The sequence below is a fragment of the Sodiomyces alkalinus genome (assembly GCF_003711515.1).
Source record: "Sodiomyces alkalinus F11 unplaced genomic scaffold SODALscaffold_4, whole genome shotgun sequence".
Taxonomy (NCBI): Eukaryota; Fungi; Ascomycota; class Sordariomycetes; order Glomerellales; family Plectosphaerellaceae; genus Sodiomyces; species Sodiomyces alkalinus.
The window spans coordinates 1028666-1052906 of record NW_021167082.1 but is presented as its reverse complement, the minus strand read 5'-3'; the positions used below and the strand labels follow the sequence as shown (position 1 = coordinate 1052906).

General features: G+C 48.6%; 9 protein-coding genes across 9 annotated transcripts; 2 read left to right on the top strand and 7 right to left on the bottom strand.

Moving 5' to 3' along the window:
- Positions 1 to 8438: 8438 nt before the first annotated feature.
- On the bottom strand, positions 8439 to 9684 carry SODALDRAFT_332579 (UPF0220-domain-containing protein). Its single transcript, XM_028611754.1, has 2 exons — positions 9299 to 9684; positions 8439 to 9046 (listed from the first exon to the last, which is right to left on the bottom strand). Exons 1-2 carry the CDS (start codon positions 9389 to 9391, stop codon positions 8624 to 8626), a joined length of 516 nt encoding a protein of 171 aa, XP_028466964.1. The 5' UTR covers positions 9392 to 9684; the 3' UTR covers positions 8439 to 8623.
- Positions 9514 to 10623, bottom strand: SODALDRAFT_359024 (hypothetical protein; the record flags this gene model as incomplete). The annotated part of the gene is made up of 4 exons (XM_028614150.1): positions 9514 to 9731; positions 9898 to 10000; positions 10232 to 10507; positions 10585 to 10623. The coding sequence occupies 4 exons, from the start codon at positions 10621 to 10623 to the stop codon at positions 9514 to 9516; spliced, it is 636 nt and encodes a 211-aa protein (XP_028466963.1).
- Positions 10624 to 10773: 150 nt separating this feature from the next.
- Positions 10774 to 12480, bottom strand: SODALDRAFT_359023 (glucan synthesis regulatory protein; the record flags this gene model as incomplete). Its single annotated transcript, XM_028614149.1, has 3 exons — positions 10774 to 12299; positions 12353 to 12405; positions 12470 to 12480. The coding sequence occupies 3 exons, from the start codon at positions 12478 to 12480 to the stop codon at positions 10774 to 10776; spliced, it is 1590 nt and encodes a 529-aa protein (XP_028466962.1).
- Positions 12481 to 12593: 113 nt separating this feature from the next.
- SODALDRAFT_359022 (hypothetical protein) lies at positions 12594 to 13191 on the bottom strand (the record flags this gene model as incomplete). The annotated part of the gene is made up of 4 exons (XM_028614148.1): positions 12594 to 12803; positions 12880 to 13017; positions 13052 to 13100; positions 13175 to 13191. 4 exons carry the CDS (start codon positions 13189 to 13191, stop codon positions 12594 to 12596), a joined length of 414 nt encoding a protein of 137 aa, XP_028466961.1.
- A 300-nt stretch (positions 13192 to 13491) lies between these two features.
- SODALDRAFT_359021 (hypothetical protein) lies at positions 13492 to 14005 on the top strand (the record flags this gene model as incomplete). The annotated part of the gene is made up of 2 exons (XM_028614147.1): positions 13492 to 13518; positions 13871 to 14005. 2 exons carry the CDS (start codon positions 13492 to 13494, stop codon positions 14003 to 14005), a joined length of 162 nt encoding a protein of 53 aa, XP_028466960.1.
- Positions 14006 to 15082: 1077 nt separating this feature from the next.
- On the bottom strand, positions 15083 to 16847 carry SODALDRAFT_276396 (ribonuclease H-like protein; the record flags this gene model as incomplete). The annotated part of the gene is made up of 2 exons (XM_028608015.1): positions 15083 to 15792; positions 15854 to 16847. The coding sequence occupies 2 exons, from the start codon at positions 16845 to 16847 to the stop codon at positions 15083 to 15085; spliced, it is 1704 nt and encodes a 567-aa protein (XP_028466959.1).
- Positions 16848 to 17460: 613 nt separating this feature from the next.
- SODALDRAFT_275852 (like-Sm ribonucleo protein) lies at positions 17461 to 18038 on the top strand (the record flags this gene model as incomplete). Its single annotated transcript, XM_028607994.1, has 6 exons — positions 17461 to 17485; positions 17547 to 17603; positions 17676 to 17714; positions 17777 to 17804; positions 17880 to 17943; positions 18006 to 18038. 6 exons carry the CDS (start codon positions 17461 to 17463, stop codon positions 18036 to 18038), a joined length of 246 nt encoding a protein of 81 aa, XP_028466958.1.
- SODALDRAFT_332575 (RBP11-like subunits of RNA polymerase) lies at positions 18025 to 20186 on the bottom strand. The gene is made up of 5 exons (XM_028611753.1): positions 19962 to 20186; positions 19844 to 19895; positions 18951 to 19009; positions 18763 to 18873; positions 18025 to 18697 (listed from the first exon to the last, which is right to left on the bottom strand). The coding sequence occupies exons 2-5, from the start codon at positions 19858 to 19860 to the stop codon at positions 18498 to 18500; spliced, it is 387 nt and encodes a 128-aa protein (XP_028466957.1). The 5' UTR covers positions 19861 to 19895; positions 19962 to 20186; the 3' UTR covers positions 18025 to 18497.
- A 180-nt stretch (positions 20187 to 20366) lies between these two features.
- Positions 20367 to 23501, bottom strand: SODALDRAFT_310426 (vacuolar amino acid transporter 3). The gene is made up of 3 exons (XM_028609139.1): positions 23275 to 23501; positions 20894 to 23136; positions 20367 to 20812 (listed from the first exon to the last, which is right to left on the bottom strand). The coding sequence occupies exons 2-3, from the start codon at positions 23018 to 23020 to the stop codon at positions 20636 to 20638; spliced, it is 2304 nt and encodes a 767-aa protein (XP_028466956.1). The 5' UTR covers positions 23021 to 23136; positions 23275 to 23501; the 3' UTR covers positions 20367 to 20635.
- Positions 23502 to 24241: the final 740 nt, after the last annotated feature.

Sequence of the window (24241 nt, the reverse complement as noted above, 5' to 3'; positions counted from 1 at the left end):
GGCTACCCTTAAACGAAGCTATAGGTTATTAGGAGGCGAAGAAATCCGTTAGTTCCTAGGAATTAAGGTCCTAAGGGATAGAGCCACCCGTAGGTTATAGCTATTATAGTCCTCCTACGTGGAGAAGATCGCGGTTAAATACTACGTAGATATACTCTACCGAAAACCACTAAAGGTCCTATTATCTATAGAGCCGGTAATACCCCGAGACGGCACCCGCGCGTCGATTCCCGAGGTCCGTTAGTATTAGGGAATAATCGGTTCTATCTTATACACCGCTATCGTGATAAGACCCGATATCGCGTTCGCCTACTCGAAGCTTTCCTAATATAACGTTAACTCCTCCTCTAACCACCTTAAAAGGGCTTAATAAGTGCTACTATTCCTATACTATATAAGCCACCACTGCCTAGAATTCGGCGGGGATAGGCTCTTCCTGATAGTAAGCGACGCGTTCTTTAGGGATAATCTAGACCGTAAGAGTTCGTAAGAATATACGATAAAGCTCTTCGGCGGCACCGTTAACTAGGAAGTGGGTAAATAACCGACGGTCACGACGTCGTTAATAGAATCGGAACTACTCGCTCTTATAGAGGCCGCTAAAAAGACGTTATTCGTTAGCCGGATATTACGGGATTTAGAGCTTCGGCTAGACTAATAACAGCTATAGATACACTACGATAATTAACAGACTATTAACCTCGTTAATAAGAAGGTATAACGCCTACGGATAAGGCTACAGCACGTCGATATATATAACTAGTAGGCGCACTAGTCAGTATAATAAGGTCTCTTTAAGGTTACGTACGTTAACACGAAGGAGATAATTGCGGACGGATTAATAAAGGCGCTACCGGAGGCGGGGATTAAAAGACTATAGTAACAGCTTAATTTAACTAATTAAAAGGATCGTATCGAGTAGTCTAAACGACTACACGAAGAGATTAAATATGCTAAAGCGGCTATAATAAAGGCCCCTAAGGGCGTAGCAGATCCGATAGATATAGATCTAATTAATTAGATCCGGCTAATCAGGATCGAGGAACTAATTAAGATAGAATTAAATTAAACGGTTAAATAGAGCGGATTTAGATCCCTTTTACGAGGGCGTTTTCCCTTAACTATTAATTTTACGATAGAAAAGTCAAAAGCGTTTGGTTTAAACCGAAGCCTCTAATTAGTTAGTTAACCTGGGAAGACCCACCTTAACTAAGGGGGTGTATCGTATAGATAGGACCACGATATAGTCTATAGGGGATCCAGGGGGGATCCACTCTATAACTAAGGGCTCCGGATATCGGGGACTTTAGGCATCAGGATATAATAAGAGTGGATACCAGAAAAGACCTGATAGAATCCAAATGACATAGTACCCATAGCAGAGTCTTCACCACCCAAATTAAGGGCATAAGAGACTCTCCCAGATATAACTTGATATAATACACACACACGAGATTTCTACTCTACTAAGTTGATTATTGAAGTGCCTTTTAACGTGCGATAATTCTACGCTAACACCACGATAACCCCCGTACGGGGTATATAGGTGCGAATAAGATACTAGAGCTAGTATTAAGAAAATTTTATTAGGTTAACCTAGTGCACGATATTCGCGAATATATCGCCGTATACTCGGCTTATTAAGGCGCTTAGGTACTAAGGCATAAACGGTATAGATAACTATAGTCATTACTATTACCGTCGTACCCGTTTTAAGAGATCGCTATAGACTTTATCACGGGTTTCCTACCCGCGAAGGGTAAGGACGGTTAAACCTATAACGCTATATTAGTAATCGTTAACCGCCTAATAAAGTACGCACTTTTCGTGCTAACCTATAAAACACTTATAGCACCCTAGTTAGCTATTATCTTCTATAGCGAGGTTAAATATCGTTTCGGGAGCCTAAAGGGAATTATAAATAATAGGGATGAGCTTATCACGAGTTAGTTTTAGGAGGAGTTCTGCCGCGAAAGGGCGACTACTCGCCGATTATCCACTATATTCTACCCTTAGACGGATAAGCAGACCGAACGGACGTACTAGACGCTATTTAAGTTCCTAAGGATAATAGGAGCGGAGGCCGCTGAGTACTAGCCGATCTAGTTATAAAAGGCTAAGTTTATATATAATAATAGCCTATATAGTTTCATTAGGGTATCTTTATATAAGGCACTCTACGGGTATTACCCGAGGATAGTAGAGTACGTTAAACCTAAAGATAATACCACGGTATAAAGCGTTAAAGAACGCGTTAAACGGTTAGCGGACGTCCGCCGATAGGTCCGCGCTTATTAGGAGGCGGCGGTTAAGACTTAGGCTAAGCACTATAATAAGAGGTATAAGCCTAGGAGTTTCGAAAAAGGAGAATTTATAGGGCTCGCCACTATTGATTTTCTATTTAAGTCCGGCTTAAAACTCGCGCCGCGGTATATCCGGGTAGAGGTTTTAGAGCGGATCGGCGAGCTAGCGTATAGGGTTCGTCTACTACTATAATACTCGAGGATATATAATATATTTTCGGTATCGCTATTAGAACTATAAAGAGACGGGCTTATAGCTAAAGGTTCGGCGATTAACCTACCACCGCTCATAGAGGAGTAGGATAAGTAGGAAGTCGAGGATATCGTGGCTTATAAGGAGGAATAAGGATAGAAGTTCTACCTCGTAAAATAGACGGGCTAGCCGGTAGAGTATAATACCTAGGAGCCCGAGGACTACTTAGGAAACGCTCCGGCTATCGTGAAGCGATACTAGAAGTAAAAGAAATATATATATAAAAAGTAGGATAACTATTAGCGCCGAACGGCCGGTATATAATTAGAAAATATTAGGAGAATCGATACTATCTTATATAGCGGAATAGTGTATAAGGTAAAAATATAGGCTATATATATAGGAGATAATACTAAGAGGCGACTATAAAATAAATTAGATCCTAGCCCTATTAGTATAGTGCTTTACGGCCGCTAATACTATACCTTTTAATTATTAAAACCCTTAAAGGAGTCGTTATCGCTACTAATAACGATAACCTCCTCCGAGGGATCGGTATCCTCTATCTTAATATTATCGGAGTCGGGCTTAATACCCTCCTCCTCTGTCTCCTCCTCCTCCCTCTTAGATAAGGCAGCCATAGGCGACGACTCGGTGATAGCCTCTGGGCTATTAGCGGCTATAAGCGAGGCGGTAGGGGAAATAACGCTAATAGCGCTAGCGTCGTTAGCGGTACTAACGGCGGTATCGGTAATATTTACGGCGGGCGACATAGAAGAGGCGGCGTTAGTAGAAGTAGGCGGCGATTACTCGACAATACCCCCTTTATCGTCTAAATAAACGTGACCCTAAGGCCTACGGGCGGCGGTATAGCGACCGGCGAAGGCGGCGGATATAGGGGGGCGATAATAGGGCTTACTAGCGTTCGCGAGGGCGGCGGCTAATCCCCGTAGGCGAGGGAACGAGTTTATACCGCGCTAGTTAAGGCCGGCGGTTTAAGCCACACGCTTATCGGGGTATTCCTTAACGTCCGCGCCCCGAAGCTTACGGACAGTACGCTATAGCGTAGTAAAGGTAATAAGGCTACGGTCTCTAGGGGGCGTAACTATATCTATAAGGGAATAGGCCTTATCGGCTTAGAGGTTATCGACCTAGAAAAGGTTAGTATAAGCTAACCGAACGGCGAATAATAGGCACGGACCCATATTATTAGGTTAATAGTTAATAGAGACCGAATCGATAATAGTTCGTCGAGTATAAGGCGATTAGTATTAGCGGCGGCAGGAGGGTAAGCGACTTCGTCTAAAGCTTTACGGAACTATTTATATACGGCCTAAAGCCGTAGATAGAAGCGGCGCCGACTAATCGGCGTTAGCTTTTTATCGGCCTCCTTTTAAAGGACGCTAGTAGTAATATTCTAAGTAGTCTAGGTAGCTCCTAGAAGACTATCCGGAATCTAAACACTTTAGAAGCCGAATGCTCGGCGAAGGTAAGGATAAACTTATAGATATACACGCCTAGTATAAACGAAGATAAATAACGCACCTATATACGTTAGAGTTAGAGTGGTTAATATAATCTATATAAATATCGGTGGCTAGGGAAGCTATATAACGACCGTAAGGCGGATCGTTAGAAAAGTTCCTTAGCCACCTATTATCGGTATTATAGAGTATATAACGTAACTCTTGGGTAACGCTAAGTGGAAGAGATATATTAGCGATCGTTTAACGCTAGAAAAATAAGATAGAAATAATAGCGACTATTCGGCGGTATTATAAATATAAATATAAAGATATAGTAAATCTAAACGTAAAATAAAGAATAAAGATTATATAAGGAGAAAGAAGAAGAGAAGAATAACTACGGGAGAACTATAAGAACTTTTATCTATAAGGCAAACGGTCGCCTTAGTTACGAATCCGGCCGGAGAGGGAATAAGTATAAAGAATAGTAAGAATAAATTTAGTAATACTATACACTATAATAATAAAGGAAGGTATAGCGACGAGCGCGATATTATAAAATACGGCGAGTAATCGCCGGCTATTACGCGGGACGCTAGAAAGAGAATAGTAATTAGTAAGCGAGTTAGCTACGTAATTACCGCTAACAGTTTACCGATTACCTAATAATACGTGGAAAGAAGTCGTGATAGTTAGAAGGAGGTATATAGCCTTACCGACGCCGATTAATTATAAGCGCCGACCGGACGGCGGACTTCGTATAAGGCTAGTTATATACACGCCCTGCCCGGTAGGGGGGATAGAACGGGCCTAAGGGACTAGCCCCGTTAGAGAGGGGGCAGTATAAGGAACTAAGTGGCACTATGAATTAGTACTATATATAATCAGGGATACGCTTAGATCGCCGAGCACTCGGCGAGACTAAAATTACCACGTTAGTAAAGAGGGGGAAAAGTCCCCTTTTCCTCCTTAAGTTAAAGTCTTAATAATATACGACTATAAAGTCCGAACTATACTATCCGCTACGGTGTATCTTTTCCCTGGTATTATAGCCTATTCCTTAATATATTATAGCCCTAGCTACTTAGTTTGATCTAGAGATTAAGTAACTTAATATCGTTAATGCCTTTATTAACGCCTAAAGGAGTAAAACAGGAATACCCGTTATATACGAACTTCCCGATAGATTTAAGTAGCCCGATAAGTGCTTAGAGCTCGATAAAATACTATACAAACTACACGACTCGCCTAGACTATAGTTCTAGACCTTCGCGGCTACCCTAATAGACTTAGGGATAAAGGCTAGTAAGGAAGAACTATACCTACTCTATACTAAGGCTTAAGACGTATTCGTTATCTTCTGTATAGACGATATTCTTATATTATTTTATAAAGATAGTGCTATAAACGGCCTTAGGATTATCGAAGGGATTAAAATAAGATTCGAGGTATCGGAAAAGGGGGAAGCTAATTAGTTTTTAGGTATTAAGATTACTCGAGATCGCCCTCGATATAAGGTTTTCCTCTCCTATAACTTATATATCGAAAAGATTATAGCTAGGTTTAGTTTAGATACTCTAAATACCTACTTAGTAATCCTTATTTCTGTTATAGAATACCGGAAAAAAGAAGATAAAGCCACCGCTTAAGAGATTAAATCTTATTAAGAAAAGGTCGGATTAGTCCTTTATATAGCAGTTATAATACGTCCTGATATAGTATTCGCCGCCTCTATCCTCTCCCGCTTTCTTAGCAACCCCCCTCCCGAGCACTATAAGGCGGTAGACTAAGCTATCCGCTATTTATTTATACTAAAGAACCTCTCGATTTAGTACGGATCGAGTATTAGTTTATAGGCGATAGTTATCGCGAGTAACGCCTCTTCTACAAACGATTTAGACACACGAAGATCTTTATAGGGTTACCATATTAGTCTATTTAGTAGATTAGTTATATAGAAAGTAATAAAGTAAGTAACGGTAATAATATCTATAACCGAAGCAGAGCTACTCGCTTTAGAGTAAGTAGCGAAGGAAATAATAGGTTTAAAGCCTGTTTTCATCGAAATACGCTTTAATCCAGAATCTCCTTAGGATATCCACTACGATAATACGTAAATAATATACCTAGTAATCGATAATAGCTTTAGGATCGAGATTAGACTTCGCTATATAGATATATAGCGCTTTTAGGTAAAGTAGGAGAATATAAAAGGATTATTTAGAGTCGTATATCTTACTACGAATTTAATACTAGCGGACGGATTAATAAAAGCACTTCCGCGATAAAAATTTAAGAACTTCCGAGTATATCTTAATATAATAAATGCACGGAGGGGGTAAAAAGAAGTAGTTAAAGTCGAAAATCCTACGCCCTAAGCGCACCGTATACCGGCGGTATAATTAATTTAGTAAAAAGGTATCTCGTTATTATAATACTAAAACACTATACTAAACCTAAAAGCAAAACCTAAAATATAAAAAGGAGTATACTAGATAATTCACTAAGCTCTATTAGTGCTATCCTAAGCACCGTCCTACGTAATATTTACGCTATTTCCTCTAGCGGGAGGAGTAATAATAAAACTATTTTCCCGTAGAATATCTATTATAACCCCCGTAAGCTAGGAGGTAAAGGTAGTAGTCGGCGTACTAGGACCTTAATTAGAAGCTCCCTTAAGCTCCTCCTCCTTAAAGAACTTCTTATTATCGTCGTCCTCTATTACTTTAATTATAAACTTCACCGTTTACTTAAGCTTAGCGAAGAACTATACGAAACCAGTTGGTTAGAGTATTTAACTTTAGAAATAAAGCGAAAAACGCACCTTCTTATCGTCGTTATTAGAGTCCTTATTAATCTTACGGACTATAATATAGTTAAAAAGAATTTTAACTAAAGAGACAAGGCTAGTAAAACTAGCACACGATTATAATCGTAAAGCGCCTTAGATAGGGGGTGAGAACTTATAGAGGGTGGTATATATAGTTTTTATCCTTATACTTTTAGTAGTGATAGGAGCGGCCAGGAACGGAAATATAGTAATTAAATAAGCGCTATTTCCCCGAATAAATACCCTTTACGTATTCTAGGCAGGGCGGATTAAATAGAACCGGAATAAAATTATCCTCGGTATCCTTATTATTATTATTACTACCCTTAGTAGTCTTCTAAGGAGTTAGCTTAGAATAGAGTAGAGATATCGTAGATTAACGCTCGGAAATAACTTATAGAAGCACCCTTTTTAGTGCCGGCTTTGCCCTTAGTCTTCTTTACACTATTAGCCAAGGCTTTCTTAGCTACCGCGGCACGGGTAACGGCCGAGAGGGTAAGGGGAGCCTAAACGACGCTACTAGTTAGCACGCGCCACTGAAAATAAAGCTCTGATACTTACTATATCGCTATTATTATTATTTCTATTACTATTAAAGGGAAAAATTTGGAAAATTTGGATTAAAATCGTTAAACAATCCTTAAAAAATAACAGAACAAGGGTTATAAGAGGGAAGATCCAAAAGCTCTAAAACGCCGGTATAACGCCTTTAATTTATCTACGGAAGGCCCTACTATTATCTATTTACTACTACTATTAATAGCACTTTTCCTTTATTATTTACTACTATTATTATTATTCTTTACTATTTTATAGCTTTTATTCCTGCCTTTTAACTTAATATTAAGGGTATTATATAACCCTTTAAGGCTATTTTAAGGTTAAAAATAAGGCTAGGTTAAGGTTAGGCTAAGTAATCGTTCCGCTAATCACAGCGTAATAATTAGGGGGTATATTATATTCTATCACGTAAGCCACGGTATAGTGCTCTCCTATTAGTTAGAGGTGCCCCACTATCCTCGCTTAGAAGGTGGCAGATATATTTAGGACACGTATACCCGCCCCTTTTTCTTTCTCTTTTATAGACAATACAATCATACATTTCCTGAATCAACGCTCCCTGCAAGCACGCTCCCGTTAATTCAACAGCTGGCATATGTGTGGGCACCACCTCGTAAAAGAGGTACACGTACATTTCCCACGGATACTGACGTTCTCAGTGCAATTAAAATGTTTGAGAGCTGTGATACCCAAAACAGAACCGAGATTCTGGCTCCTGTGCCAATTGTGTTGAATGCAAATCCACAGCCCAACTGCCCGAACGTCAACCGTAGGAGACTACAGTCTTCTTTTGCACATAAACACTCTTGTGCAGGCGCTTCAAATAGAAGTCAAAACCAGTGCCCGGACGCTTGGTTCGCACCAGAGGGGGTGTGGTGCAGCCACGGGCAATAGGAGAAAAAAAAAAGCAAATTAACCATGACGCGACGAGGGAGAACAAATATCGGGAATTTAGTGTGATGGCTACCGTTTACCTTCCAGAGTCCTAAACAACAACCGTAGCCCCAAGCAACCGTACCATACATTTATTCCTCGAGCCTTACTGTGCTCAAAGGATGCATCTTCCTTTCCACGCACACAAGTCGAAGCGCCCCTTCTCTTCAAGTCGTTACCGCCTGGATCGAGATCTCAGATACCATCTGCACCGCCTTTTCCAGATCCCTAGCCCAGTCTGCCGAGTCCATGAAACAATGAAGGAAGATGCTTCACACCCATGGGACCATTCCCCACTTGCACCACCTAGAACTCCCATATGTCACCGGAACAGCTTTCAGAGAGAGAGGTTGTAGCTGTATTCATCCTCCATATTCTGACTGACCCAGAGCACGACACTGCTGAGTCCGACGAGGGCGTTGGCGATAATGTTCTCGATGCCCATGCCGAGGGCAGGCATGGCGACGTCGCGGACCACAAACTTGAGGACGAACACGGTCACGCCGCCCGCCATCCCACCCGCAAGGGCGGCGAAGCCGAGGAACAGCACCACGCGCGCCTTCCACGCCACGCCGTTGCCCGAGTAGCTGAACGAGTCGCCGGACAGGCGGGTCTTCTCGACGCTGTTGATGATGAGCATGCCCAGGCTGGAGAAGATGAGGGGGAGCCAGTCGACGAAGGTGACGTGCGTGTCGGACCCGTTGCGCGAGGACTTGGACCACACGGCGCTGTCGAGCATGACGTAGAAGGCGATGGAGAACTGTTGCGTGAGCACGATGCGTTAGCCTTGTGTCTGGCGTTGCGTCTCTTGGTCTGCTGGCTCTCCCGGTGTCATGGCGGGGCAATCTCCCTCGAAGTCCACGGAAGCAGATGCGGGGAGATAGGAAGGGGCGCAACTTCCGGAGAAATCCCCGGTTCATCCAACGTAGAAGATGATAACATACGTCACCCGCGAGGATGACGAGGGGAAAAGAGCAGGAAAACACGGGCTGCATGGGAAAGGGATGCATACCAAAGCCCCAGAGGCGTAAACGCCAGCATTGCGTGTCCAAGCGCTGTTAAGCCATTCCGGCCTGCGAAATTTCCAAAGACGATCTTCCTCCATGGCTGTCTAGTTCGCTCGGAGCTGCCTATTTGTAGTCGAGTTTGCGCCGTCGTTATCGTTCGGGTAATGATATCACACCCCTCTCATGCGCCGGGCTGCAGCCAATTCTTGATCAAGTGCCTCTAGCAGCGCAGGTTAATCTCGAAGAGCTGGCTTGAAGTCGTCAAGGGGCTCTCTCCCTCTCGGATGAGGAAGATCAATGTTCGTGTGGTAAAGCGTTGGTCTGGGGGTTGGAGGTGGAAAGACGAGATGGCGACCGAAGCCTGGACGGAAGTGCAGGTACCTAGGTACTTGGCAGGAGGTACCTTGGGCAGCTGGAAGAGAACTTGGCTTGGCGTGGCTGACCATCCAATTGTTAACCACCGGAAAAAGTGGGGAGAAGAGGACAATACACGTGACATATCAGAGCCAAAGTCGAGACAAGTGATATTATTACTTAGCAACGCGTTGCTCCTCACATCCAGGAATACCTGAAGTCTTGACTCTCTTTTCTTTCAACCGCGCACTTGGTCTTCGTTTGTTGGCCTCTGACAACTCGTATACTACATGTAATGTTGCGTTTCGCTTTAGCTGGGAATATGATAGTAGCACTGCATCCCAAGCTCGAGACTACATTGTTCAACAAAGTCAAGTGAAAACCATTGTATGCGCATGGTATACATTAGGGCCGCCATTATGGATTCCCAGTAGAAGCAGAAAGAACGCATTGCTCTAAATGTACAACAAGATATCACAGGGTGCTTAGGTAGCCATTACTGCCCCAATGTCCTGCCTGAAGACGCTTAGGCCCCCTATCGTCCCATCCACCAAACTCGGCAATCATCGAGACCATTGAGCAACCATGAAATCAACCTGCCCAACTCGGATGCGGTTGCAGGACGGAAAGAAAGTTGCCCGAGACCGGCGTAACCAGGGCCTCGATGTTGTCGAATATAGGTAGGCAAGGTCGTGCCTGGAACAAAGCGACCGGCGGTTATTCATAAACCCGCTGAGGGAGAAACAGACACCGAGAAAGAAAAAGTAACCACCAGGCCATCGCGCAATTGTCGACACTACTCGGAAGGTATGTGCGGATGAGAAGTACAGTCGGAAAACGAAACCAAACGAAGCCTCAGCCTCAAAAATGAATGTATAAGGCCATGACAACCCTCGGTCGCATACACCGGGATGTCAAGTGCAAGAAATCATGCTACAACCGTGTCGGCCTGCTTCTCCGGCCGACATCCAGTCATGATCGATCAGAAACCTCGGACGCCGCGAACTCCTCCGATAGTTGCTGAACATAGAGTGATCTCTGTCCTGTTGAGGCAAAGCTCAAAAGAATCAAACGCGGGAAATCCACATGTCGTCGTTCCGTGTCGTATCCAGTAGTAGCGCTCTTTCTATATTTCGATTTCTTTCATCGGCTCCGACGCCGCTTCGGCACCCTTGTTCCCGCTGGCTGGCGGAGGCGCAGTTTCCTTGCCATTCTTCCCCTCGTTGGAATCGGAACCAGGTAAAAGAGACGTCTGGGACGGGGTTTGCTTGACCTCATCCTCACTAGGGCGAGGTGTTTCCAGTTCAACCAGATTAGCGGGGTTCAAACTGCTCTCGGCCAGGTCAGGCAGAGCTGTTTCTTCGGTTACGCGTGCCAGGGGACTCGGTTTGCCGATAGCGGGTCGGGGGCTGGCGAGGGGACTCGAGCTGCTGAGGCGCTGCATAGACCGGCCCCGGGGCTCAGCATTGGAAGGCTCGGTGGGGCTAGTATATGGCGAATTTGCGCCTGATCCTACGGGCGATGCAGTTCGGTTAGGGGGCACGCGGGATTTCCGGTTGGCGACCTTGCGGCCGTGCTTCTGATCCATGCGCCACCGCAAGATGCTGAAGTAGGGAGGCTCCACTCGTGTTTCCCTGAACTCCCGCAGCTTGAGCTCGTTGGTCTCTTCGTCCACAAACCATTTGCCGCTGTAAAGGTCGTCGGCCACGATGCCAAGGAAGTGCGCCCAGGAGCGGGCCACGACATACTTCGTGTCATAATCGCGACCGAAAAGGATTATCTGGCCCCATTTCCCATTAGGACCGGGCGCCACGTCGACAGCTAGGTTATTGCCACCCCAGTCCCTCACAAGAGGAATCCAACCTGGGTGGGCATATGCCTTCTGAATGGCACCGGGAGGCACTGAATCTTGGCGACCAAGGAGGTCCTGCCGCCACGCCGGGTTGTTGGGGCCTGCCCGGGCGGGGGGAGCCGTCGAAGAGGACGCCTGACTGGTGGGGGCGGCGGGCCTGGGACCAGCGGTGTCCAAAAGGAACTGTTGATTCACCTTGCGCCAGGTCTCCCATTCTTGCACGAGCTCCTCGCAGTCGAGGAGCATCGAGCCGAAGATGATGCCGGTCGGGGTTCCCCAGCGTTCTTGGCCATCGTGGACCATCAGAGACTCGCGTACATCCTGAGGAAGTGTGCAGTCGAGCTGGTGCTCCAACTCGTTGAGATCATTGCGAGTAGCCCCTTCACAAAGCTGGTCGTACAGTTCGGGATAGTTCTCTTCGGCCCACGCATCGATCTTGCGCCACGAGTGGGAGACGGGAGGCGGTGGGGGTAGGCCGTCCTGGAAAGACTGCATGGGAACATCGCCGGAGCCCTGCATCTCGAAACCATCGGCCTGGCTTTCCCGGCGGGCGGACTGTGACCTCATCCCGGGCGAATAAGGAGCGGGACTCGAGGGTGTGTATGGAGAAACTGAGCCTGCTCCATTGAACTGAGAGTGGCTATTCTCCCGCGATAAGGACTGACCATTCTCGTCGAGATACGGCGACGCGATATGTGTGTGCGATTCGGACGCTGTGGCGACGGACGTGAGAACGCTGTTTCGATTACTGACGAGAGGAGTATGGCGTCCGGTTCGGTACGGTGAGTCGATGGTTGCATCTGTCGAAGTCAGTCAAATGTTCTTCCCATAGGTGGTCTAAATTTGGACATACGTCGATCGTAGCTGGTCATAGTATGCCAGACGGAGCGTAGAGCGTGACTAAATCTATCAAAGGGCATGCCGCGTCAATAATCGAGATCAGGCAATCCACTGACAGGCGGAGACTTACGAGAACGCCATGATGGGCGTGGACGGAGGCACCAGGCCAGGTGGTAGGGTAAAAATGCGATGGGGGGAAAGGTGAAAGAATATAAAAAGGAGACCGTTCCGAATCGGCGAACACGGAAGGCGGGCTAAAAGGGAGACTCGAAGACGGATTCGTACAAGCGATCGAGGAGAGGACCAGACGGGGAATGAACGACCGGTGGAGCAACTACGCTGAACCGGATATTTCCTTGTGACCGACCGCGACGGGACTGGGTGTCGGTGAAGCGGTGGAAGGAACTGGGTGGCAGAGTGGAACTCTGGGAATCCGGCAAGAGCAGTGTCCCGTTTGAGTCGAACTGTCGAAGGAACGAATGACAGTGCTGTTTTGATTATACGGCCAGACACGGAGCCGAAACGCAGCGGTTTTCCGACGTTGAATACAATGTTGTCGATAAGGTGGTAACGAGTGATGTGACTAAGGTAGTGAAAAAGGAAGAGATGGATGGTGGTGGTTGGTTTGGTGGTGGAATTTTGAGTTCCTGTCGCGCTTCCGCCGTGCCGGTGACCTGGCTGTGGAAGGAAGACTCCGTAGCAGGTCGCTCACAGGCAGGCAGGTTACGTGCAGGGGGATTTTGGCCACTAAGATGACAGCGCTGGGGAGATGGCACCTTCTGGCGAAATAAAAGGGGTAGAGCCACGGAATATCCGTTAAAAAAGGTAGGAGCACAGGATTGGCGGAAACATGGGCGGCAGTTCCTGGACTCCGCAGAATAATCTCCTAACAGGCTAACAAATAGCTACCATACCTTGGTACCTTGCTTGGCCCGGTACGGTATATACCTAGTACCTTAGTAGGCAAGTGAAATGACGAAGATACCGTTGTATACCTAAGGTAGGTATCTGCGTGTGGTTTTGCATTGCGATCAATGTATTTCGTTGAACAAAATTCGGCGTTCTAACTATCCTAGCTTGATTACTTCATGTACCTTAATTACTACGGGCCTTCGTTAACTTTTCCTCTTGTTATTATTCCCATTATGAACCATGATTCATGACCGACACGACAACAAAGTAAGTAGAGGGATTCAGCTGCTGGAGGGCCAATTTCGTTCCTGGCACGCGGTGATAAGGCACCCGGATAAGATGGAGGGATGACCAAGCAATCGGAGAAACATGGTCTGTCTCCTCGGTTCTTAAAGGGAACCTCCATGTTGGACGAGCCATTTAGGGGCAAAATAATAGGTATGGTCGTTATGTTACGAAGTAATTACCAGGTTAGGTAGGTATTAGTTACATGGTGCGAAGCGTTCACCACAGCATACGGAGTAAAATTAGATATATGCGTACTACCTCTCCGTACGCAGATATACGAAGTAACACTCTGTAATTACTGCATATCTGGATCTGATTGTTCGTTTCATAGGCCCAAACGGATACCATGGAGGAAGCTTCGTTTCTTGGATTGGACAAGGGTGCACACCAGTGCCAGCTTGGCAGTGCAATTTTCCAGGACAACTCATCATCCAAATCAGCACCTCTACTGGGACATTCGGTATAGATGACCAGGACTTCCCAGGGAAACGCTGCACGTAGCAATTCCTATGTAGAGGAACTGAGGTAGGACTCCGTGGGGAAGAAATGGGATAACCTAGAACAAAAGCTGCTCCGTCTTGCCCCTACGAACAGGTCATAGGAAACCAAGACAGCACTAAGTAGCCCCGGTCACTACCTAGGTAGTCAGCTCGACATGATGGCATCCAAGTCATCATCATGGGATGAATCGTTTGTGTCATCGTAGTCGACGAAAACAGAAAGCTCCGGTCTATGAGGCCTTCAACGTTCAATAACGAACTCTGGTCAGATTCAATTTGATTTTATTTTATCTCGGCACTTTCGCCGTTTCACTCTTCCTCGTGCGAGTCCCTCGTGAAGAATCCCGTGGCCGCTTCCAAGTCGAGTAGCTTCGGTTCACCGTCACCTCATCTTTGACACCTGTAGACCGATCATGGCACGGCCACCCCATATCATTTAACACCTCCATCATCCATCCCAATGGCTGTCACTGACCAGGACACCTTCTTCTCCTCCTTCCAGTCGAAACTGCGGATAATAGTTTGAGTACTGGTACCTTCCTTAAACAATTGTAGGAGTTTGGAGCTGGCGTTAGCATGTCGTCGTTGGCTCCTTGTGGCACTTAGGGTGCCATGATTTTCGAGAGTTCAGGACGGAGTAATTACCGTCTAGCTCATGTATGTTGACGAAAATGCATCGTCATCATGCAGAAGCTTCGCCAATTCGGGTGCCCATTCTTGGCTGGGGTCCCTTCTCCGCACGTCTTGTCGGCAGTGGCTGACCGTGGTTGAAGGGTTCTACTCCATACAACTACATATGGCTACGGATAACTCCTTGCAAAACGGATGACCGGCTGAAAGTATCACGGGGTTTAGAATTTCAACCGCCTCTAAATACGTTTCAGAAGTGATGGTTTTGACGCGAAGTGCTCTGGTTAGTGGATATCCGCCGTCGCAGTGGACATTGGTGACGGGCACTTCCTGTCCCAAGCAAACGAGCTATTGATACTGGGTTATCTATAGAGTATTATACTACCTGTATTTATATGCTTCTAACCTCCAAATCACAATACTCTATCTGCTTTGTCAGCCTGCTTGACAAGCTTCGCATACCTCCGTTCCCGACTCTCCTTCGACACAAGATTGAGTACTTCTTCCTGCAATCTCCTCCCGTCAAAGGGAAGTCCCTCGAGTCTGATGGCTTCTAGTATATAACCCACGACTGTGTTGGTCTGCAGTGGGGTTTGACGAAGAATTCTTGCTATTTCTTTGGGATCTAGACCCTCATTGTCGTGCCATATGTAATAAGATCGAAGCTGCGGGTTGCTTGCACAGATAGTGGCGTGGGAAGCGCGGTAAGAGGCGACTTGTGCCTCTGCTGCTAATACCCGGTCGTCCTTCGGCCGCCTCGTAATCGACGAAGATGGCGTCGACAGTGGGCGTTTTCTTGGCCCTGGCGGCGTGACCTCCTCATTGTCGCCTTCCACTTCTACCTGAACGGTCTGCTGAGCACTTGAGAAGTCTAAAGTCGTTGTAGGGGTCGTTATATGAGTCGTAGTCGTAGTCGTAGTCGTCTCCACTGTTGCGGTGGTGTCTTCTGCATCAAGCACCTCGACCGTATTCACTGTCGTAGAAACAGTTGTGCCCTCGGCCAGACGGATCGGCTGACCAAGCTCCGCATGGTAGGGAAGAGGAGGCATAGGGTCTAGCGCTTGACGCTTCTCATCGAGCACATGATATAACTGAAGACCAGCATACGCGTCACATGCGGAATCTGAGCTCGGTTAGACGACTTCAACTCGGAACGTCTCGTTGATGTAAATGACGCCACTTACAAACAATCTGAGCCATGTTCAGGGGCTGGCTCCAGTTGCTGGCCCGGACATCCTGCCCCTTGAACATGGGCAGCCCCAGACAATCCTCAACCTGTCTCGCCAGTGAAACACCCTTCTTATTAATCAGGTGGACGTCACCGGAGGCGGAGTACTTGACGAGCTTGTACAAGTGGCTTAGTTCAAAGAGGCCCCTCACGGCAACGCCCAAATGAGTGCGCAGACGTGTGCCGTCCCCTTTTATGGCGACTCCGACCTTGCTCACATCGGGATCCTCCATGATCTGTCGGAACGTGGTAGAGACTAGGTTCATATCGCTTTTCGGGAAGAGAGCGACATGAAAGAGCGCGATGCGACTAGGACTGGCCATCTGGATCAGAGACACGTTCTGTCGGGGCCCCGAGAACCTGTTCGCCTCGGGTTGCCATTCGAGGTCAAACCCGATGACTTTTTCGTCCACGAAGTACTTGCATACCCGCTCCATTGTGTGCCTGCTCTTGCAGTAATGAACCTTGACCCTACGCTCCTCCCCTTTGGGCTGGCTGGCTCGGTAGAGAGTGTACGACCAAAAGGACTCCATCGAGCCCTCCGGAGCATTCTCGGCCTCCACGAACACCTCCTCGGGTATATTGAACACTAGACTCGTTACGGGCGGCCTGTCGAAGATGTTCTTGTCCTTCGGCTCGTCCGTAGGAGCCGATCCGTCTGGGGCAGTCTCAACACTTTCGTCCACCTGGGGCTGTCCGGTCGAGGGAACGCTCTTGTCATTGTGCTCATGGGCAGTGGTAAACGACGCGGTTTCTGAGTCGGAATCGTCCCCTTCAGTCTGTCGGCCATTCCAAAGTTCCTCTTCGCTCGCTGGATTTCGGATGGTGGAGGATGGAGGCAAGTCACTCCCGTCGGGAGAGGGGTTCACGGCGACCTGCTGCTCTCGCCTCTGGCCAAACACGATGCCCCGAGAACGATGCCACAGTTGATTGAAAGGATAAGTGTCCATTTGGAAAGGGTGACGCCTGGAATCCGCACGCGTTCGAATCAGCAAATCTCCTTTCTCATTTACGCGCCGTTGGTTGAGAAACGTACCTGGACAGTCGGACGGAGTTGGAATAGAATCGGCATTGCGACAGGCCGTCAGCCCTCCCATCGAGCCTTACGTACTTCTGTAGCCGCAGAAGAGTACTTTTCGCCGAAGGTGTGCCATGGCGACCAAATGGCATGACTTGAGAGCGTAAGAGGTCCCAGGCAGACGCGTCGACACCTTGGCGGGGGTCGGCACTTCCAAGATGCGGAGTTGGAGTTGGGGTTTCCGCGGGGCGGTTCTTCACCTCCAGGATTAAAGGCCAGCTTCGTAACGGTTGCTGAGTCATACGCGCGATAACACGTGACTTTCTATCTCCCTCTGTCTGTTGCTTCGAGGTCCCGTATTATCTCATTGAAAGCTTGTCCCGGTATCAAATCGACAGACAACTATTAGGAAACCAACGGAGTTTGTCAGACATAAAGCACTCGGAACTCCAAAACCGGGGATACAATCATCAGCTCGGGCCGGCAACACATCCCGCAAACCACAGTAGCCGTCCTATATCAGTCCCGACGAAGAGGCCACCGACATGGCCACACAACTACTCCCCCTTGGTACGCCCGTCGAATTTAGCTGTCCGAGGACTTGGCGGGAGAGTAACTTACACAAAACCAGAGCTCATCGACAAGTGCGTCGGCTCAAGGATATGGGTCATCATGAAGGGCGACAAGGGTACGACCATTAGATCGGGCTGAGAATCCATTGCGGCATGCTGAGACCACGACTAACATCTTTGTCTGGCAGAATTTAGCGGAACTCTCGTAGGATTTGACGACTACGTTAGTGAGTAGCGGTTTGCCGAGGTCTTTATTTGCGAGATGCGGTGTGCTAACGTCCTACTTTAGACATGGTCCTGGAAGATGTCACAGAATTGTAGGCATGCCCGATGTTGCCCTTCGGGACTAACCAATCTCACTTGCTCGGGCTAATCTTTGTTTGTCTCATCAGTGACTACTCTGGTCAACACGTTAAGCTTCCCAAGATTCTATTGAACGGGAACAACATCTGCATGGTAAGGACGGTGGTCCTAACGCTGTAAAAACTATTCAGGACGCTGACTTTCGACCCTTGTAGCTAATCCCTGGAGGCGAGGGGCCGGTTTCTTGAGAAACAAGATTCTTTTCGAGTAATCGGTGGGTATGATGGCGGCTTCAGAGACCTTGGTAACTATCGGTCGAAGGTATCTCAAGCCGATCGCCGTATCATGTTTCTGACATGTAGGCTTCTATGGTCCGTCAGGGCGTGCTTCGGGGGGCGTCCGACATGAGGTTAAGACTCAGGCAGGCTATTTTATGATTATGACCACGCCAAACGTTCCAGAGAATCCATGCGGGAGCTTGATGTAAATTTCATGCCATGCTACGTCCCTGAGGTCACAGCTGAAGTTCCGGACTTTCTCTCTGACTTATAAGAAGCACAGTCTCCGACGAAGCAATGAAGTAGCAAAGATGCACATGTTCCCTCGCGGCCTTGCCAGGCCACTGAACACCCCGAACGCCGTGTAAAGTTGTCCGTATACCAGGTACCCAAGGGGGAGAATGCAACGGCCGGAAAACAAAGGAGAGACTAGCCCTGGCCAGGGTTGGCGTCATCATTGCGACGAGCCTCAACGACGCGACGGAGTTCAAATTCTCGAATGAACTCCTGCGAGAGGTTGGAGAACATCTTCAGCAAGTCCTTGAGGACGCTAACGACGGCTTCCTTGGGAGTGATTTCCCCGTTGGTCTGGACGCGGACGAACATCTCCGGGACGTTGGGATGCGAGACTATCAACGTTTATCTCAGCATTTAGTGATGTGAAGCGAGGAGCTTGAGGGGTGTGGAGACTCACCCTTGTAGCCAGCCATCAGAACCTGAGGATGCATCTTGAGATGCTCAGCGAGGAGATTGCCCAAGGTATGGTCCTCCTTCTTGATGAGGAAGTCCGAAGTGTTGGCCATGGCTGTGACGTGCGAGGTCAGGCTGTCAGTTATTCTTCCGTTGGATGGGAAAGAGTAGGGGACTTTGGAAAACACGAACCGGCAACGGGACGCTCATCGATCTTCTTCTCCCCGGGGCCGAGGAGGAAGAGCTCGAAGCTGTTTGTAAGGTGCCAGTCAGCCTTATATGTCAAGACAAGCGAAACAACGAGGTAGAAAGAATCAAGGTCTAGGCTGGTTTAAAACGCGTGGACCAGTCTCAAAAGGGCGCTTGTCCTTGTTAGGTGCCATGGTGTCAGATGTTTGGAGATGGGCTCTTGGTTGAGGTTGTATGATAGAAGTGGTATGATGGAGAAGGGTTATGAGAGCCAGCAGAGCTGAAGGAGAGAGACCTAAGGGATTGATGCGAGGTGTAGAGGAAAGAGAAAAGGATGGCCAAGGCAAGAAAACGCTCGTAAGAGACCAAAGAAACGAGGCCGTCGTTGTGACGACCATGGAGGTTATTCGAACGCACAAGTCTTATGGCCGTTGCATGATCTGAAATTCTGGAAGGCACCGCCAGTCTGCTCACTTATTTGTCCGGGGGACTGCCTGTAACCTACAGACATCCGCGAAGCCCTCATTTATCGTGGCCACTGACCCTAGAGAGCTGCCTAGGTGTCTTGCCCACTAGGCCCGGGCCCTCGAGATTATATACCGGCTCCGTTGATGTTAATCCCGGCCTCGTAACATTAGTGGCTCAACAGCCATAGCATCCGTCTCGTTACATGCTGTGATATGCTGTGACATGTCGAAGGGGCGAGGAACAGTGTTCTCCTCTCAGACAGTATTGTGATAAGAGTATGTGTTATAAGGATATAAGGACAAAGAGCAGAGGGCACTATGCCAATTGAAAGACACAGAGCCTGAACTACAGGCCAATGTTCTTTACCATGATACCGGCAGAATAATGGTGAAGCACCGTATGTGATAAGTAAAAGAGTGTTCACTTGCCGGTCTGGTGCGTTCATTGTGAAGAAGGATTTAACACCGTCTCGTAATTAAACTAAAGATAGTGTAAGCACCATACTATGATGACAGAGATACGCCTTAATTGAAGAAATATACGCACCTAGGACGAGTAGTTTGGGAGCACTTCAGATAATGTGCAGTGACAGGGGCGACTTGAGAGAGAATAATCTTCCGGAGTTTGAGGTTCAAGTCACACCTCAGTGTCAAGACTTGGAAGGCGCATGGACTATATGTATCCGTAATCTACTCTGTAAAGTAAAACTCGGACCAAGAAGAGAAAGCAATGAAGTCAGTCAAGTGAATTGGAGTTGAAATTCCGGCGTTAAACCCAAAGGAAGGTACGATCGAAAAGGGTGCTTACCCAGAAGGCAAATGTTGTCGAGGTCGATTTCTCACCAGCCACATAATTGTGGCGTATACCCATACAGTATGTTATATCAACACGAAACTATGTCGCACAGTACATGCTTCACGCAAACATCGAATTGGAAAAGACAAGATGCTAGTTGCTGCAAGTCTAAATGTTATACGGACAGGTATAGGAATCCTCCTGTACTTCTAACAATCCAAAAACAATCTATAACATCACCGCAGACAACCCAAATCTCGTCAGGTAATCTGCCTTGACGCCTCCATAGATATGTAACAATCCACGCAAGTCTCTCGTCTAGGTGGGTAAGGTAGAGATGAATCCATGTCAACAATCAGGTTGCCATCTTTCTTCTTATAGGGTATGTAGGGCGCTCGGGTCTCCTAGCTTTATAGCTTCCACTTCTAAAGCCCCTTGGGATCACAGTGTCCTGGAAGGGTCGGTCCAGAGGGACCGCTGGCCCAGCTGACAACTGTCAGGGTCGTTGTATATGCCATGGCCACGAAGCCAAAGACACAGAGAACAACGTCCGCCACTCGCCAGAACCGGTTTCTCGCGACACCACGGTAGTGAAGCAAGGGCTATGGTTCCTGTCAGCAGCTGTCTACTATGACTTTTCTGGATTGTAACGTGGGGAAAAAAAAGAAGAAAAACCCCCTTACCGGGTAGATGAAAACGAGCGGGATGCAGGCAAAGTTGCCAACGAGGGCGACAAATTTGTCCAGGTTGTCGGCGCCGCCCCAGGCGATGGCGGCACACATGAGCACGAAACAGAAACGGTACACGTTCTTCTGCCACTTGATGTACGGGTTGTATTTTCCGCTCTTTGTGAACAGGCCATTCTCGGTGATGCGGATGGCCGGGAAGAGTTGCAGCGGGGTCGACAACATGATGGCGGCCGAGTACAGGAGTTGGACTCCATTGACGAGTCGGCTGTCCTGCGGCAAATTCAACAGAACGACTGTTTCCGTCTTCGAGCCGTACGCGGCGTAAGAGACAGCGCCCATGACGGTGAAGAGGGCGGTGATGATGATCATGACGACGAACAGGACGCGAGGGAACTTCTCGGGGTGCGACATGGACTCTTGAATCGGGATGATCAGGCCGATACCCTCGAAGGTGAAGATGGCGGTGCCGATGAAAAGGGTCCAGCTGTCCTTGTTGAACATGATGATGTCGGCCAGGCCATTGGTGCTCAGGGTGAGGATATCGTAGTAGAAGAGATACGCAAGGCCGACGAGGATGAATGCGTCGGCGATGAGTGCGGTGAAACTGAGCTTCTCGATATCCCTCAGGAGGGAGAAGGGCATGAAGATGGCCATCTGCATCAGGATGAACCATTTGGTTTCCATAGCCGTCTCGCACTTGGTCACAGCGAGGACGAAAGCCTGCAGGTTTTCCGAGGTGAAGACCATGTACGCCGCGACGAAGCCGATCTGGCTCAGCACGATCGAGAACAGGATCAAGGTCCTCAGCCACTTGCCGTAGAGTATCCCTCCGATGTCGCCAAAGGATCCCTCGACCTTGAGGCGCGTAGTGACGAGCAAGACGAAGCAGTAGTAGCTCAGGGCCGCCACACCAAGGAGAACGAGATTGCCAAAGAGCATGCCGCCGTTGAGGAACGCGCGTGGGAGGAATAGAACACCGGTACCGACAAAGGACTTGAGCAGGAGCAGAGCCGCGCCCATTGGGCTGTTCGTGCCACTGCCGCCACGCGGCTTCCGCCTCCGCCGCCGACGGGAGGGCGTCAACAGGGCGCTATCCTCCATGGGCTCCCGGTCATCCTCGCTCCCTTCGTCCGAATCGTACTCTTCGTCACCCTCGGCACCGGAGGAGAAGTATTCGCCCGGACCCAAGGCCTCGTCGTCCTCCTCCAGTTCCTCGCCGGCGAAGTGGCCATAGATGGACAAGAACTCGAGGAAACTGGAGGTCAGCAGCCTCGGATGATGGGAATCCTCGCCGGTCTCCGAGCTGTTCTGATCAGCCGACGGGTTCTTGGCCGATCGCCTCAGGTAGTTCCTCCTGAACCCGCCCGGTACTCTGATCGCATTGATATCGAGCACCTCGGTTTCGGGTCCCGGGCGGGAGACGCTGAAGCTCTTGCTCCGCTGCACCTTGTTCCTCGACTCGGCCTCGGTCCACTTGTAGATGGGGCGGGTGACATCGCCGCCCTGTAGACGGAGACTGGAGAACTCTTCGTCGTGCAGCCCCGCGCCGGCTACCTCTGCGGGCTGTTTGCCCTTGGCGCCATCCACCACGCTGGACTCTTCCGAAGTGATATCCGAGGGCAGGACGAGATGCCGCTTGACGATCTCGGGGTCTTCGTACACGGCGGCGTTGTTGCGGCTACGCGAGTCGAAGGAGCCGTAGTTCGTGTGCGGGCTCCCGAAAACCTGGTGGGCAGAGGCGCCGGAGGAGCCGGGTTGGGCGGGAGGAGTCGCTGAGCGAACGGGCGGCGTGCCAAACTTGGGAGGAGAGACGCCGATCGAGTTGGAAAGGGCAGCTGCCAGGGCAGAGATTCCGGGGCCATTCGCGGCGAAGCTTCCTGGCCCTTCGGCGCCGGCTAAGGGCGTGGTATTGCTCGAGTTGGGACCATCGGTGGACCGCGGCACTGGAGTGCCCGAAATCGAATGGCCGGCTAAGGGCGAACCGACGTGCTGGGAGGATACTGGGGCGGCTAACCGGGCGGTAACATCAGATCGCGGGGTAGACGAGTACTGCCTGGCGGGAAAGGATGTGGGTGAGGCGGAACGAGGTATGCTGACGGGGTCTCGGAAAGGGGAGGCCATTCTGAAGTCGATGAAGATATTGAGAAGGTCTTATCCCATTCTTTATCCCTTATCTCTGGGGGAGGAAAAAGGCAGAGGAGCGAGATAGAGGCTTGGAATGCCGCGTGGTGATAAGCCTGTTTCGGGAAAAGACGGATATCTGGTTAGCAACGAGTCAAGATGGGGAGCTGGGGCTCCGTTATCAGAGAGGCCGAAGCAGGAAGAGCTGTGATGTTGCCGAACGAAAAGGGGGAGGGGGGGTTGGATATACCTACCAAACTTGGTATGTACAGTAAGGTAAAGATAGGATTTGGAAGAGGTTATCGTGACCAGAGACACTTGACAAGAAGACGAGCTCGTGTTTGGCTGATAGGCGTCCGGGCCCGTGACGTGAGCGCGGAAGGTTGGACGCAGGTCTTGTGACTCTGTGCCAGGCTTGGTTCTACAGGATCAACGTCTTGTACTCAGGTACCGGTACGGGTCAGCACGGCGGCTTAAGCTGCCTTGGGTGCCTACTAAGGTAGTGTACAGGCTATGGTTGACGGAGGTACCTAGCGATAGGGCGGAACTACCTAGCACTAATAATCAGGTAGCCAGATTCTAAGGTAGCTACCGTACAGTAAGTGAGCAAAAGTTTCGGGATACCTTAGAATGTTTCGAAGCTTTTGGGGAACACTTTTCTACCAGGGCAAAACCATGTTATCTTGCAAAAGTACCTTAACGAATCACTGGATCTTTGAAATATACCTAAATTATTGCTCACCCACTGTACCTTGCCTTAGATATCTGTGTGTGCGGATGATAATGTACAAGAAATTACTAAAATGGGGGCAGGGTGTGGTCTCACATCAGATTCCCCAGCTACCTACCATTTGAGCGTATATTATTAACTAAGGTAGGTACTCCGTAGGAGTCTGGGAGGTAGGTCCGCACTGAGGGAAAGGAACTACGAAGTAATACGTGTACTGCCGGTTTACTACTCACGTCCATATTAAGATTGTGATTGCACCGTTTAACGCCCGTGGCGGTGAACGTTTAGAAACGGGAAAGTCATGGAAACGCCAGGCTGCCTGTTTAGGGACAGGGACAGGGACAGGGACAGGGACAGTAAAGGAGAGACACTGGACACAGGGACACAGGCCGGCACCAAAGACATTCCTAACCAATTATTCTCTCAAGTTAAGAAAACTCGCGGCGAACTCTTGATATCGAGTGGAGAAAATGAGAATCTTTGCCTGATCT